This window comes from Melanaphis sacchari, unplaced genomic scaffold (genome assembly GCF_002803265.2).
Source record: "Melanaphis sacchari strain LSU unplaced genomic scaffold, SCAv2.0 Contig4_pilon_pilon, whole genome shotgun sequence".
Lineage (NCBI taxonomy): Eukaryota > Metazoa > Arthropoda > Insecta > Hemiptera > Aphididae > Melanaphis > Melanaphis sacchari.
Window position 1 is genome coordinate 5,987,666 of NW_020271335.1, and position 18,309 is coordinate 6,005,974.

Consider the following 18,309-nt stretch of genomic DNA (forward strand, 5'->3'; position numbering starts at 1 on the left):
TTTTTTTTGTACATAATGTTTTATTATTTAATTTCGACCACTTTTATCTTTTTTTGAAATCGAAAAAATATATTGAACATAAGGTCCTCGCCACCCCGCTCGATCGAGTTACAAATTATGGACTGCGGTTTGCGGACCGTCGGACGAGCGTAACCCAAGAGAGTTCAGACGGTCATCGCATATTGCTCGCTGCGTACCTATATAACATTACGGTTTTTTTTCCTCCGTTTCGTTCCACGGGTATCGATGTTATGGCGACGACACGACAGCGGTAGCGGTGAAGACTGAAGACAATACACGACTTCTTCACTATTTCAACATAGGTATATAGGATTTATACCCATGGATTACTTTTACACTGCTACTAGGTCGGGTCTCAGCGTGGTTATCATTCTACAATAGAGAACGAAATATCTTTCCCTTTCTCTATAATTCGACTGGTACTCGTAAAAGGCATTATGAGTTAAGTGACATGATGGTGGTGTATGTAGTACATACTATGAATTCAGTTAAGAGATAACTTATGAATAGTTTAAGCTTTTGGACCCGCAGGAGCTAATGTTCCTCTGTCTATGTTTCAATAATCAGAAATTTAATTTTCATTTTTCGTCACAACAGTAATAACGAATTTATCAACATGAATACCAAAAAGCAAGTGCTAATTTGTATCTTTTTTATGGTAAGAGGGGAGGAGATGAAAGCGACCGCCAATTTCAACTGCAGTATTACTCCACTCAACTAATACAACTAATTAACTACTCGTCAATAATTTGATGTTTAAAAATCCAATAGTACTATTCTTAAACTCATTCTTCTTTCGTACATGAAATTAAAGATGCATTTTGTCATTAAAAAAAAAAAAAAAAATAATAACGATAAAAAATTTTAATAATGAATAATTTTTATAGAAAAATATTGGTTTAAAATTTTTTGAAAAAATTACTTTCAAAAACGTGATAGTTTTTAAAATAATGAGTGTTTTACATTAAATGATTTGCCTGGTATAGCAACCTCATTCCTAAAGTTTTTAATTATCAAAGCACCATTGTCAGAGTTAAAAACATGTAAATTTTCTTTCTATACTCCTTGAAAATAGTGCTGTGCAGCCTCTTATGTCTTTTACTAGTCCATATTATAACATACTACACCGATAATAATAATAAGTTATAATCGGAGGACTTGATCACGTTGGCGGGCGTATATACGTTAAACCGACGTGACCGACGAAAGTGCTGTAAATTCAGCCATATAAATTAGACCATAGATCGCATAGATACTATTAACGAATGTATAGATGCATTTAATAATAATATACAGAATGTCCCGAAAGTTCCGTATTACCTCGAGACCGTGTATCATGTAACAATATAATATTATGTGTAGTTTTTTCAACAGTCGCCTACATATGATGAGGACATTTCATTTTAAAGGCGTACATTTTTTTATAGGTTACTGTTGAAAAAACAGCTAGACGATATAATATTATATAGGTTATATTTTATCGATTTTCTACAAAAATAATTAGAATGATTCAAGACTTTTGGGACACACCGTACGAGTCGTCCTCGACGAGCTTTGGGTACGTCACGGTATGGTCGTGTCTAAGAATATTGATATGTAGATGAGTCTGTCGTTCTCCTCCACCTCATCGTCAGTTTAAGTATATGCAAAGTCGGTATGTATTGGTGCGGGCCGGAAGAGACTGTGGTTGAGACGGAGACCGCCGTAGGGTGGGACAAAAGCGACACGACGACGACGATGACGCATCCAGACGAAGACCTATAGATATATAATATATATAAACATACATATTATATTATATACTTTAACGTTTCTTCGTGTCGGCCAGGCGTGACTGTGGCGCGTTCGTGAAGAGAATGTGTGTGAGAAAAAGAGAGAGAAAAAATAAAGAGAGTAAACCAAAATAATAACTCACGAAAAAATATACTTACAAGACAGAGTTAGCAAATTGGTATTGTATTATATTAATACTTAGGTATTCAATTACCTATATAAATATACAGGGTAATTCACCAACCATGCTTATCCCCCACTTTTTCTTTAAGCGATGTATTTATCCAAATTTTGAATTTTGGAATTTACAAATATACTATCTACTTAAGTATTATTTAGTGGTGGTACAGATTTCTATTTTTAAAGTTAAATCTACATTATTTAGTAGATTTATTGAATGTTTTAGTGTGTTATTTCAAAATTAGTACTAGTAATTTATTAACTATTCAAATGTTTATACTTACTAATAATCCATAAAAATGGTATTAAGGAAGTATGAAATGTAACATGTTTCATCTAGCATTAATTATCTTTCAACTGTTTTTACAAATTATAAATGTTGATAAATTAAAATTAATTATAAAAACTTTCGAATCACCTCTCATAGTACACAAAGTTAAATAATTCAAAAACTACTCGTTTAAATTTTGATTTTTGATAATTCAACATTATTAGAAAAACTATCTATTAAATTATTTTTTATTTAAAAAGGGGTTTATCATTTTAAAAATATGGTGTTCAAGTATATTTAAATACTTCAAAAATCATATTTTGAACAATTTCAATATTGTTAAAAGGAAAAGAAGATGAGTATGCTTGCAGTTTGGTGAATCACCCTGTATATTATCGATTTTATTACGCAGTTACCATGTATATATTATTATTATTATCGTTGTCGTACATCATAATAATATTATGTATAATTCAACGCGTTTTTTTTTTACTGCTCACACACACTCTATGATGAACAATACAATAAACTATAGTATATTATTATGGCAGAAGAATACCTGATACACCTCTAGTCTATATATTATATACATGTATGCGCGACGATAACGTAGGTAACTAGCTGTTCTCTCTCTCTCCACAGTTGCAGCGGTCCTACATAGCAAATATGGTCATATTTTATGTTATTTTTACGTTTATATGGTCAAACCGCCGTGTTGTGAGATGTTAATAATATAATGACGTAAACTTATTTTTACCAAACGATAATTTTATCGAAAAACACTCACAAACTTTCAACGTTTTTGAAAATATTTTTTACATAATTTAAGACAGCATTTTGGAAAGAAAAAAATTCTTATCGTTTAAAATGTTATAAACATTTTACTTCTTTTTAATATAACAACACACATTTTTAATTATTCCTAATAATTTATGATATTGTCAAATTCTCGTCAGTACTCTGGAACAGTCCGTCGATAGCGCTTTTCACTACGTTGAATCACATTGTTTTTGCGATAAAACGCAACATAAAAATAATCGCGTAAACAAATTGACACGTCGCAAAGACGGAAGCGGCGTTTCTTTTAATATTTTATAACTTACAAGTTTTTACAAATGAAAATTCCGCGCGATTTGGTGGCAATAACACAATAATATTTAATGACCACCATCTGTTACCTGTTGTCGGGTAATACATACACGTGTCATAAATGAGAGGTTATAAGGGCTGGGATTTTTATTTGATAAAAAATTTAAATATGTAAACGTTAATATTTTTCTTTCTTGCGAAAATATTTATGAAAAATAAGAAATATTTAATAAAAGTTTTTATTAATATTAATTTTTTGAATTTTAATTACCTATATAAAAAATTTAAAAAATACTGTATATGAAAACAAATAAACGAACGAGAACAACTAATTAATTTAGTAAATTACTGTATAACAACTATAGACATAATTACATCAAAAGTTGTTAACCTATTTTATTTTATTAACTATGATGTTCTCTATTATCAATAAGATAATCACCAAGTCGCTAGTTAAAGGATCTTTATGGGGTATGCAATGTGCTCAGTGTACACAGTCCGATGAATTTGGTTCTTTTTCGGCAATTTTATCAAACCATAGATATAAACAATTTTTTTTTTAAATATATTTTATAAAATTTATTATTATGAAATGTTTTATTATAATATTGATGAAAAACAAAAAATATATATACATATAGTTATACAGATATATACCAATGTCCATGTTTATAAAGCGATTTCGTGGTATAAGATTGCAGTTCGTTATTTCATTGGTGAATAATATTATTGTTAAGGAAAATCAAATTTAAGCAACTATTGATTACACTTGTACGTCCCTCGAAATGATACAGTTCAATTCAATACGCGTGTATATAATAGAGGCATATAAAATAACCCGTTAGCGAAGTGCGCACGTAATGACAAACCACTGCCGCGGTTAAAATGTATATTATAATTTTTATTAGATTCGTCCAGCAGTTCGCAGATAATTGTAATCAAAAGTCGACCATAAATGAACCGAAGATTACAAGTGCCTTAAAACAACGCGATTTCCATTTCGCAGTGATGTATTTATACTTGCTGTTATACGGTATATTATCACTACCCTATTTAATATTATATTATAATTTAAAATCGATATTATACCTGTCGTTTGATTTTTGAGTAAATCCACCTAACTATTATAAATAGAGCATATTATACTTATTATTTTAATAATTCTTAACGTTTCAAACGTTTTTACTATGTTAAATGTATTTGTGTTTATGTTTACTGCGAAATTTTTCTCTAGTAGGTAGAACAATAATAATATCCAACACAGACTGCCGTCATCAGAAAAAATTTTTTATCGCGAAAATCGCCTATAGGACTTAAAAGAAAACGAATTCGTTTTGTTTCGTAACGAATTGTCGTTATGGTTGTTTGACTACGAACTATTGGTATAATAGTGTAGTTATATGTATGCCAATAAAATAAATATATATGTATATTTATATACATTACTGTAGTCGACGAATACGAACAATTTCACGATAGTGGGAAAACACCATGGCAAAATGTCTATACACTTTCACACAAAATATGGTGGTTACTATTTAATCTGTAGATCGTATATATATATATATATATATATATATATGTATGTATTTCGTACCTATAGAATTATGGCGCACGCACGTGTTTGTGGGAGTGGAGGGAGACTAAATCTTTTAATAAGTATGTACCATTATTTTTTTTTTGAATTTTCTATAAACATTCCATTTATTGTTCTATCTTTGCACGGAATTTCAATATACAGGAATACTATTAATATTATTATATGTATTATACAGTACAGGTGAAAAATACAAATGAAAAGATTTGTATTGTATATAATCTCCGTTAAATAAATATTAAATTCAACAAATTTTTAAGCATTTTGAAATCCGCGATTTGTTTTGCTAAAAAAAACTTACAATTTCAACTATAAAATCAAACCGTTTAGTGGTGTCTCGTAAACGGTTGACGGGATTGGTAGGAGTGTACCGGGTGTCACAGGTTCTTGCGGTAAAAATTAAAAATCCCCCTTCCTCCCGTCATCCGCTATAGAAAACCGAACGAATTCCAAGAATCGCGCCATTGAGCGACGTGTGTAATGCGTGCTAAACTATAAGACAGATAAATCATTGGAGTGCGACCGAAAATCGTACGCCGTCGAATAATAGGTCCACTGACACAATTGTAACGGATGTGAACGTGTTATAAACGGTCATTGATTAATTTTACGCGGATGCTTAACTCCGGTCGATTCGTGCATTAGACGCGTTATGAAGAGTTTAAAATATATTAATTTGTCTATCGAACGCATATATGTCCAACGGATACACTCAATGTATTGCGGCAGAGAGGAGGGAAGAACGACGATTACACTACGAAAGTGGCACAAGAGGGCACTGCTGAGGAAAGTCGGAACTTAGCCCCCGCGGGGGCTCCTTTACACACGACAGGTAGTCGGTTTTGGGGTCACCTGTGGTTTTATGTTTTACTCGTTCGGCGGTCATCAATATTCACATTCAGTGCAGTCGACTACAGTGGCCGCGATTATTATCATTTTAACTGTAACACACATTTCTCTATGTATTATAATATATATACGTACTACAGGTGTTGTAGGTCTCGTCTCATCGTCGTGTCTGTTGTAATTATTACTGCTCGTTTCCACTGGCGATTATAATGCGTTTTGATTGGCCGACAACCGTGTCGCTTTTATTTGACCGCGGTGGCGCAGGTCGTCAGACTATTTAATGGTCCGTTTGATATTGTGATTTAAATTTTACAACACAACGTCCCGTCATTCGACCACAATTCGAGCAGTTATAAGTAAGCTTTTCGCGTACGTCCCTCGGGTCATAACAAAGCCGACGAGCGGTAATATCGTTCATATTAAAATAAACTTGTGCGGCTTTTACAATACTTTCATTTGATAATGGAATTTTAATAACTGTTTAGAAATCTTAGTACGTCTGTGTTTTATTTATCGTGTACATGATTTAACGTATTAAATTATCTTAACATGTTTTCTTTACAGCAGCAGCAGTCACAGCATACCGACAGCGAGATAGACAGACCGAGGTATAAAACCTGTCCGTGGAATCAGTGTCACTGAAGCAGCTTATAATGTATCCAACTCGCCGATACTTTCTTCGATAGATCGGATGTATCTATATAACATAATACAATACCTAATGCCTATCTAAACAACGACATATAATTTTATAATGTAATATTTAGGTAAACAAATCCATGCTGATGAACGGCGCGTCATTTAAATCCGTTAGAGGATAATGATAATATTATAACAACACGAGTATACATCTGGTCAAGGTTCAACTGCTAGAATCGTTTCGGAGAATAAACGGTCCGGAGTATCGGCCGTAGTAAAAATATTGGATTTGTACCAAGATCTATCTTATTACTTTACGCCACCGCCGTCGTCCTGTTATTATATTATATTATATATTATATGTAGGTATCCCATCAGATCCGCCTATCCGGCTGCCACGCCTCTACAACCGCCGTCTGATGTAGGAATGCCGGTGCGCATTCCGAGCGACCGCTTTAAAACTCATGACACCGTCGAATTTATTATTATATATATTTATACACTCAACGATCTCTGTATAATGTATTTTAAGAGCAAACTTGTATATAATATATAATATGATATAGCTTGGTGCACCAATTGTACAAGAAAAACGGTCAAAAAGATAGCAGTTACTTATAAAATGTTTATTTATTTATCAATTTATCATACGGATATATACGAGTGCGTAATATTGAGCCTATAGAACGAAGTTGTATTGTTACAGGTCCGAACGGTTTGTGGTTTTACGATGTGTTGGTTCACACGCGGTGGCCTTTTAAAACCACACCAAACGTGCACGAATGGTATAATAATATTAAAACCGCAAAACGATATTATTATAATACCCGCTAGTATGTGTATAACAATGTACACGTGTGGGCAAGCATATAACACTAGGTGCCTACGATATCCACCGCGTTGCATTCTATACACTTACTGCGCGTGCCTACACAATAATAATAATATGATATAGATGACGAACATCATTTGCGTTTTTCGTGGGCACAGAATTATCAATTTACACCCCCACCCTCGCGACACACTATCGCGTAACAGTTACATATAAGTAAACATTTTTAATTTTTATGTAATATCATAACGCTAAACGATGCTGGACGTTATATATTATCATATAGTTTAGCGCGACGTTACGGTGGAAGATTTAACTACCGAATATTACATAACTGTCTATACATAATACAATATATATATATATAACGTATTTATTCCAACGCGCGATATGCTTCTGCAGCCACGTACTTTCAAAACGCGCCAGCATAATATTATTATATAGGTACCCACGCGGTAACCCTACTGAACGTGAATAGAGGTGTTTACTTACGTTACGACCAACGTATTATTATTGTCGTTGCGAAGGCTCGAAAATGTGTTTACATTCTTTTTTTAATTATTTATATTTTTTTTTATTTTTTTTTTTCACACAGAACGAGCACAGTACATTTTGTTACATTATTATGATAATTGTGTATTGTGATAACGACAAGAAATACGAAGGAGTCTATTTAGTGTAAAATACTATATATTTTATAGATTGCAGTGTCCACAGCTAGTCGACAAAATCGCGATAAATTGATTTATAATAATAGTTCCGTCACGGAACCCACTATAATAGGTTCATTCATAAGTTGTGAAACTGTGCACCATTTATAAATGACATTTATATCGTTGACCCATTACAGTTACGGTCCACATTTTAACGATGAATTATGTTGTTTTTATTCTTAAAAATATAATACGAGTTAAGTAAATATACATTATTATGTTAACACAAATTGTTTTTATGTACTATAGATTTTTCGAATATATTGAAACTAGTAATTGGGTTAATTTACTAATATTTGTAAAAATAAATAGGTATATATTTATAAAAACGTATTTATCATTGATTCGCTATACAGAAGACTATTTACTAGGTACTTTCTAGGTAATATTTATGATTTATTAGTTAAAAAACTAATTAATAGATATAAAATACTAAGTAAAAAGTCATATTAATAACATTTGATTACCTACGTCATACTTGTTTAGTTTTTATTTTGTCTAAACATGTACCAATTTATATAATATATTTTTAATTAATTTAAACTATCGCGGTGAAAATATTAAATTGTATATAAGTATCTATAAGAATTGTTATTAACGTGTTTACGAAACAAAAATATTTAAAGATTTAATACCGAATAATAATTGTCAACCTGATCTGTGAGATAAAATATTTCTAAATCGTCAAACTGCTGTTTAATTTAGAATATAATAATTATTGTGTAGATGTGTGTACCCCTTAATATTACATGAAATCTCGCAGTAATTAAGGTTTCTATTAATGCTATTGTGTTTTAGAGTTGAACGATTACAAACGTTTCTGCAACATTGACCTAATGTAGCGATGTCCATATGCAACTAATATTTTCTCGCATGATCTCCGCGTATAATTTCGCTTAATATTCGCATTTCGAAATCAACTTCAATTATTACCGAAACGACATAGTGTCGTGACTTGGGGCTACATAATAATAATATACAGTCAGTAACAACAATATATAATAATAATATAATTATGATATTATATCGACACATACGCGTGCATATAAAGCATGGTTATAGAGTTAAGTTTTCGCTCCGGAGGAAAAATAGACGTATAATATCTAAAAAGGACAATACGCGATCGTTAACGCTATATTATCACGGCAAATGAGATGACGAGACGGTATGCAATAATAATACCTGGGTATATGAATAACGAATATTCTCATCGGCGGTAGTTGAGTCAATTATAATTAATAATAATAATTAGGGCTCAGATTCCAATGCAAAGTACATTATTTTTTTTGGTGCTTTAGGACAATGCACTCCAAATACATATTTCGTTACAATTAATAAACACAATACAAAGATGGAATTTATTTTTCCATTTTTTAGCTTTTTCAGGTCATCTTATTAATATTTAATGCATAAATTATTAGGAAATATATTTTCATAATATTTGCTTTAATAGTTTTTAGATATTTTTTCATCCGTGCCAAATATCATCATTTTGTTTTTAAAAACAGTCAAAACTTTTTTTGATAATTTTTAAGATACTTAAATTGGATCCTAAATTAGTATAAATTAATAAACGAGACGGTTTTACAGATACAATTCAATTCATTGATGACGACCGTCGACCATACCCGATGTGGATAGTAAAACGATACACTTTTATATTATTATGAATTAAAATTAACTTAAAAATAATATAAAGTACAACACGTGTACAATTAAGCGAATTTTCGTTTACCTGCAAGTGATCGTAGTTCCGGTCCGCAGCTGTGACACATTAATAATATGGTGGCGGTCGTTATCGTTTCGTCTTGACGGGCCTCTGATGGTGCGCCACATTGTTGCTCTGCTTCTGGTGGTGCACCACATGATCAGCACGGTCCAGCTCGTCACCGGACAACTCCAAATCCTGCATCATTTGCATGATCTCCCGTTCCTTCTTGATATCCACTTTGTTCGGTACCCCATCCACACCGTTTGGCACGATTGGCGGCGCGGCGAACTTGAGGTTAGCCAGCGATCCATAAGACCGGGATCGGTGCTCCTGTCGAATTGAGTACGAAAACGCCCGCTCGTTGAGATGACCCTTTCGCCGGTAAATGCCGGTGCTATACACCGAGTCCTCCGTGTCGTCCGTCATGTCTTCGTGACCAGTCGACATGATACCATTGCCATTAACCCTGTGTCCGTTCATCTGAGGCGGTCCAGCGGGTGGCGGCGGTGGCGGATGCTGAAGTGGCTGCTGCTGGTGCGGTTGCATCATCATCATTCCACCTCCACCAGCGCCACCGTTGACCATTAACTGTGGCACCATCAGTGGTGGCATCATCCCGTTAACCGAATCCTTGGATTTCTTGTCCTTTTTACCTTTTTTGGTCTTAGGCGCCGGCCCGTTGTTATTATTGTTGTTCATGTGATTGACACTGTTTGCGTACTGCTGCATCAGGTACGCCTCATGAGGGAAGTGCTCGGGTTGATAAGACGCGACCGGACTCAACGGCCGGGCAGACGGCATGTATATCGGTTCTTCCATTGCCATCGGTACTGGCATAGGCACGCCGTGCTTGGACTTTTTGCCGGTGTGCATATACATAGGTACCGGCATATAGTTGGCCGGGATCATTCCCGGTCTGGGTACCGGAATCATACCCGGCTTCATCTTGTGCATTTTTTTGGGGTGAGGCAGCGTGGTGGGCACCATCATTATGGGCGGCGGAGGTGGTGGCTGCTGCTGCATCATTCCTGGATGATGGTGATGTGGGTGGTGCGATGAATGCGGATGAAAGCCGTTAACGGGCCTGAGCATGGTGCCACCTCCACCATTTGAATATATGTGGTTAGGTGGCGGTGGTGGTGGAGGCTGTTGATATTGCATGAACCCTCTGGGTGGTCCTCGGCTCGCCATGGTGCCGTTGAGCGATACTGAACTTCGGCCGCCGTGCACAGATCTCATAAGCGAACCGTTCATCGACGGCGCGTACAAATCTTCGCGACTTCCACCGGTTGGCGTCCTCTTGCGGCGCGGTCTCTCCTTTGTCTTTTTGGCTGCTGATTTATTACTGTCGTCTCTCACCGGTGGCGGTGGTGGTGGTGGTGGCGGGGCACCCCCGACCAGTTGCCTGGGTCTGCTGGAACGAGAGCTGCGCATCGTATTGCTGGTGCCGTACAAGTCTTCTTTTTCCGATATATCTTTAGTGCTGCCAACCCACACTTTATGGTTTTCGTCGCCGTTGCATTCGGACAAATCGTCCATGGAGTTCGTGGACGCCTCCAGCATGGTAATCCCATTCGAGTGTGCACTGTTGAGCGTCAGCGTGCTTCCAGCCGCCGCTCCACCGTTGGTCATACGCCGCCAGCCTTCTACCTTTTCAATTGTGTTGTTGCCAACTGACCTATTAGTTCGCACAGTGCCGTATATGCTGTTACCGCCAGCACCATTAACGGTGCCATTTGTGCCACCATTTTCCGATTGTTTGGCGTACGACGAATCAGCGTAAGCGTGGAAACAACACCGAACCAGCGCGTTGGCGGCCATCTCACGTTTGCATATAAATGTGTGACACTCGAGCACCTTGATGCCGGAAGTCCGGCGTAGTATAGCTGCGAACAGTGGTGGATGGTTTGGGTTCGGGGACCGGGCGAACGGAGAGTCCAATGGCAAGAATCGCGGCTGGGATGACCCGTTTGATTTTTCGGGCACCAGGACGAATCGGACCGCAGCACAGTAATGCAGTGACTCAATCGGGAAGAACCGAGTGATCTTTTTGTGATTCTCGTCTACGTTTTCCAGCAGCAAACCATTGCTCCAAACGCTTAGCCAAGAGTCAATGCCGCGGGCGCCCAAGGCTCCCTGCTCCGGGTACAACTCCTTGAGCGGTTCCTGTATACCCTGCAGACCGTCCTTAGTAATATGTGGTACGGCCGAACCCAGATACAGGACCCGACACCGGCAGATGGGTGTCGAGTCGGATGGTCTCATCATCATCATCATACTCATGGTGGCGATCGACGGACCTTGCGTACTACACTTCGACGATCAATTACCTATTACTCTTCGCAAGACCGGTGATCGAACGATGCGTCGTGTCCACTGTTTCGTTTGTATGTTAGTGTGTGCGCCCGCAACGGTTTAATAAATATGTCACATTCCCTGTAACGCGATTAGACGACGTTTACCGGCGACCGTCATTCACATCACGGGTCGCGAGTACCTAGTGAAATCCCGTGTATACTTATCCGAAACGCGGTTCGCGACGACGATAATAGAGGTATACGACCTTCGTACTGCGTGGTGTGTTCGGCACACGCGAAACGCGACACGAAAACGTGACGAGTGTGTAATAATATAACAAGAAACCTACCGCACAAAACGAGACGCGAATGCGAACGGTGTGTCCCGTAGACTGACGACGGAGTGGTGGTCGTGGCTCGCCGGCGACCTGTCGTGCGGGTTTGCCGCACCGCAGTCCCCCACCGACGTCGTCGCTTCCACAGCGCGCGTACCGTTCCACAGGTAGTGCTGCAGGTAATATTAATAATATTATATTATATTATGGAGAGAAAAAGAGTGAGGGAGTGGTATATCGTATATTATGTTATTCGACCGGGAAGACTACGGAACGAGTCGCGTTCTGTACCCAACTACCTTCGGCAGGCGCACCAGAGGTACCGGTTCGCTTGCTACGACGGTAACAGTAATAACAATAATAATATATTATAAGTTTTTTAGAGTGTACACAGGTTGTATGAGGTATGTACATTGTACAGTAGAGGATGTACGTCCCCCGACGTCCATCGTCGGCGTCTGTACGAGATTTTTTACCCACCGACCGCGGTTCGACCGGAAAAAAAACAACGTACCCACAGACGACGACGACGACGAGCGATCTGATCATGTTATCATTTTTTATTTTTATTCTTTTGAACATTAATTATCAATACTAATTACTATATTATGAAATATCGTTAATGTATCCTCTATCTCTACAATTTTTTAAAACTTCAAAGATTCATTTTTTCGTCAACGAACCGAAAGGCCAATTTCAGTCCAACCGGACTGTGCCACTGTATAGTTTTATTGTACTTATAGATTATAATTTATAATACATTAAAATATTTTATTTCCGTAATTTTAAAATAAATAATGTGTACTATACATCATACCTATTTTATAATAATATTATTAATATTAATATATTATAATTTATATAATAATTACACGTACTGCCAATTGATGTTATATTATACTCGTAATAACATTTTTTGTAAAAAATAAAATATGTATACGCACCTTATACTGAGGAACACTAGAGATAACAAAGTGGTTAAAAATTATGCTAAAATAAAGCAAATTTTAGGTCTTTGTTTTTTTAATTTATTATTATATACAATTTACCAATATTCAAACCAAAAACCATACAAACGTGAAAATAATATGAAAATATTGAAATAATTTAGGTTATTTTCTAAAAATAATTTTTTATGTATATTATTGAAATACCCGTTTATTTACCTACATTTAACTGTAATTACCAACTATGACTATTAAAATTGTTTTAAATTTGTTTAAAATGTAATGATAGACTATTAATTTCATAAATATTATGTATATACCTATAGGAAGGTCATGTACATTATTTATGATATGCCTATATGTTTACATAATTAATTTCAAATTAAAAATTTGTATTATAATATTTCTATAGCTATCTATATTAAATAACAATAATATTTTCGTATTTTTATGTAAACGCTACGTATAACTTTGACTATTTATTTTTAAAAATACCACAATAACAGTAAAAATTTTAAATATTAAAATTACGTATGTCATTGCAATTTAAAACATAAATTTGGAACTAACGTTTCTTTCATAGTCTAGACATAATGGTTTTAATTAGGCACTAGCTTCTAGTAATGATAATAAATAGTAGTATAATCAATGGTACTAGGTACTAACTTCGAAGTATTAAATTTTGTAATTTTATGAAGTATTGTTTTCTATGGATATCGAATTTACATATATCATATTTGGTTATCGATTAAACAAAATTAAATAAATATGTATAAATATTAAATAACACGATTTCTTGAAATTTAAATTACGAGTATAATAAAATCAGTATGAAAACAATATGTGATATATGATATGCGTGTAAATATTTGTGTACCTGCTTAATTACTTTGTCTATTTTGACTAGAAAATATATAGATTATAGGTAATTATTTTCTTTTTAAATATAATTTTAAAGTATATACAATTTTAGAATAGGTTCTATTAGCGTTATTGTTTTCTAAAAGAAGAAAATTTATCAATTACGATAAAGGTCAAATAAAAGAAAAAGGGCAAAAGGTTTGTATATATAGGTATATAATATGTTTTAATTTACTTACAGAGTATAAGAAATTCGCGTTTTGATCACACTCCTAAATTGGTATTCTCGTCAGCCAACTATATAATTTTCTTTTCAAAACCGCTAATTTGCAAGTTGCAACGAAAAAAAAAATAAATACTTTTGAAACATCTATTTTGTGTCGTCACATCTGGTAATTTTTCAATCTGTAGGAAACGCGGGTCACATTACCGAGTCAATGTGAAACGTAATGTATTATTATTCAACATTATCATCGACAATGATGTTTCTAACAATCCAATATGAGCAAACTTCCTGTTTAAACCCCATACTTTTCGCGCCACAAATAAAACATGGTCCGTACCTTGTCGCGGTATTGTCTTAACGAGTTTCGGCGAACTTTTTCACCCCTATCGCCGTTGCGTATCTACGTCTTTACGTATTCTGTAAGAACGCGACAATACTCTCACTCGTCCCGCATCGGCCGCATCCACCGTCTACAGCAGTTGCCTTTTTCTGAAAGTGCGTACCTTTGTCATTCGTTACGTGTAACGTGTCCGTGTCGCTGTATCCGTGTGTGATCCGACAACAGTACCATCGCTGAGTGTCCGATCACCGTATCCGCCACGTGGTTCGATCGCCACATATTCGCGTCATTCGTCGTTCGTCTCGACCGCGTGTGACCGAAATCTAATATATAGGTACGCATCGTTTCGTGCAATAACGGTGTGCCTGTTAAACGCCGCCTTTAATTACGTGTGTCCTTTTATTTGTGTCGCATTCATCGCCGCCACTGACTCGGTTACATCGACGACCCAGGAATTTCCAATTCAACGCCCGACGGCTTCCACTCCGTCATCAATAAGATTCGTCGGACGATCCTTTTGGCACTACTACAGCCCATTTGCTAATGACTTCATGAATTTTAAGCAATCAATATATCCATTATGAGCCACACAACGTGCATGTTTTACATAGATTTTTTATTGTTAAAAAATCTTAACATTTATCAAGAATTTTTCTAAAATTTCCAGACGAATTGTTGAACCTGCAGAGTTATTATATATCATTAATTGAATGTTGTAAAAAAAAACAAGTCGCTTCAGTAGTACCTAGCTTAAAGTAGGTACTCTTATATTCTATGAATTGTAAATCGTATTTGATTGTATTTGATCGTATTTGAACGATAAGATAATAATATCATCGTGTGACGCTAGAAAACTATATGCATAAAAATAAAGGAAAATAAGCAATTTTTTTCGAAAATAGCCCACTGTCGCTTTTTGCTGATTTCTTTTTTAAATCAAATATTACCATTTTTTAGGTTGTCGGATGTTTAAAAAGTCGTTAGAAATAGACTAGAACGTTAGATGCACTGTCGCTCTACCTTTACATATAACTATTGATATGATTTTTAAAAATTTTACAACAAAAGATCCTAAAAAACTGTTTTTTTACAAAAATCATATTTCATACGATATCTAAGTGAAGGAAAGTTTTGAATTTTGAAATTTTATATCCGCCATTAGACGTGAATGGGTAATTCTTGTATTTACCTGTATAGTTCAATATACTTATAATTGGAATTAGACAATTTAAAATATAATAAATAGAGTTTTAATAAAAAATACTAAGTTAATATTGAAATTATTTTATTTTTAAAAATATTCTTAGGTTCCTATTGTATCAAATAAAAAAAAAATGTCTATAAAAAATCATTGTTATTTTATTTTTTAATTAGGTAGTTTAAATGTTTTGCTGTTTTTCAAAATTTGTCGCCAGGAGAAAATTCTCCTTTTTTTCGTAAACGTGACCTGAATATTATTCCAATACTTTTGCAACTCATTAAATTCAAAATATGTTAGTTTATAGTTTTTATAAGGCAAACATAGTCAAGTTTTAGTTTTTAGATGTTTAAGATATTTAGTATTAGCAAACAAATTATTGTTATTTTTCAGCAAGTTTAAAATCAAATTTATTTCCATATTACATTGTATATAGTAGATATACCTTTGTTGAAGACTTTGATACGAATAGTGCAATCTGGTCAGTTCGAAGTGTCCAACAACTACTGCAGCCTGCATCACGACATGAACACTGGGTGATCATTATTCATTATCATTTCGTTTTATCATTTTTTTTTGATTGTTAAAATTTACTTCTGTATATTATATACCATCAGTACCTAGCTATTAAAATTATTATTATTATTATAACAACGTATATTTCAATATTTGTATTTGAATATTTATTAACTATAGATTAAAATTGTAAGATTTGTTCTAAACACGTTTTTTTTGGCGAATCGCCAACGAATTTTGTTCATATTCATTAGTGAGAAAATAAATATTTATAACCATTAAAAATCAATATTTTTTCCTCTTTCGGATACTATAAATCCCGTTATACCTATACTTATTAAAAAATACTTGCAGACAGTTATGTATTACTATTTACTACATTAAATACAATATTAAACGTCGTGTATCGTATAGTTCACAACCAACGATCGTAATGTTTCATATAATTATTTTTGAATTAAGCTTTTGGCTATTTTTATTCATTTTCTTTTTTGACAACTTATACTCATTGTCTAAGCTATAAAAAAAAATAATAATTCTATATAATTTAACATTGAATAATTTATTTCTTTTTGATAAAGCCTTACGTCGCTATGAGTGAAATTTCGTGTACGCTGCAGTAGTATATAGCAAAGTTTATATTAAATTTGTTATTTTATTAAAATATAGTAAAAATATAATAATAAATCGTTTAAAATAGTGACCTAATTACAGCTTATTTTTTCGAAAAAGGGTTTTTTGGGATACAATTCCTTGGCGCCCGAAATAATAACGAAACCATTGTGCGCATATACTTCTTATAAATTATTGCCTGTCTGCAGTCTGTATATTGGACCAGAACCAGAGTTTAACCAGAAATTATAATAACAATTATTATTTAAATTTGTTTCCGACTTAATACGTTAATTATATACCTAGAATATTTTATTATTATTATTATGATTTTTATAAATACACTTAAGTGTTTTTTTTTTTTTTTATTTAATATAATTCAACGCAATAACGTAATGTTATATTTAAACACATGTAAACAGTATTAAAACTCGTTAAAAAAATTATGGCCGTATACGATAGATATTGTAATATTATGTAACTTACAAAGTATACATAGAACACATCTGTTTTTCCGCCGCACGCCTTAAGTAGGTACCTACATGTATCTACTACAATGCATCCGATACCATCATTTTATCATATTATACGAGTAGATGGAACGGCACGAAAAACCTTTCAAGTCGGGAAGTCCAAGCAGCATTTTTCACCAATATCTTCAAGTCACCACATTATACACGATTTGGGAGGACGCAAATTAATTACTGTATTGGAAAGATATTTAAATAATAAATATTTCTACAATTGATACCGAATATATGATGGAAATCGGAAAACAAATGTAGGTATTGCAATTTTCAGCTGACAGTGGTACAGGCTATCTAAAAACTCCCGGTACCACGGTCATGGTCCAGAGGCCGTTTTTTCGCGTAGGCGTATTTACTATGATGATATTTATATACAGTTTGTCTTTGGAATATCTGTGCTTTGTGTAGAGGATAGTACAACAGAAAAGGACTACAGAACTCAGCGACTTCGTCTATATAATGACTTAATTTAAATCGAGCAAGTGTTGTGAGTACCTATATAAGTTAGACCAAAAATTACTATGTTTTAAACATTATCACTACCATAAATATATCTCATTAATAATAATTAGTAATCCGCTGTTTGTCTGATGATTTTTTTTTTTTTATGACCGTTGACGAAATCGAAATAGCCCATTGCCTAGGTACGCGTTTCAAGGCTCCTTTTTTTAGCTTAAAAACACGATATTTTTAGCCTATTTAGTATTACCGTCGCAATACAAAAAAAGAGCTCACATTAAAAATATATTTAAAAAAAATATAATTTGATAGAATA

General features: G+C 34.2%; 1 protein-coding gene across 2 annotated transcripts in view; it reads right to left on the reverse strand.

Moving 5' to 3' along the window:
• LOC112598697 overlaps positions 1 to 12,385 on the reverse strand; it is a 37,319-nt gene extending 24,934 nt beyond the window's left edge. For both annotated transcript variants that reach the window (XM_025345240.1, XM_025345241.1), the window contains exon 1: positions 9,700 to 12,385. In XM_025345240.1, the coding sequence (XP_025201025.1) occupies positions 9,760 to 11,958 (2,199 nt within the window). In that variant the 5' untranslated portion in view covers positions 11,959 to 12,385 and the 3' untranslated portion in view covers positions 9,700 to 9,759. The remainder of the gene's footprint in view (positions 1 to 9,699) is intronic.
• Positions 12,386 to 18,309: the final 5,924 nt, after the last annotated feature.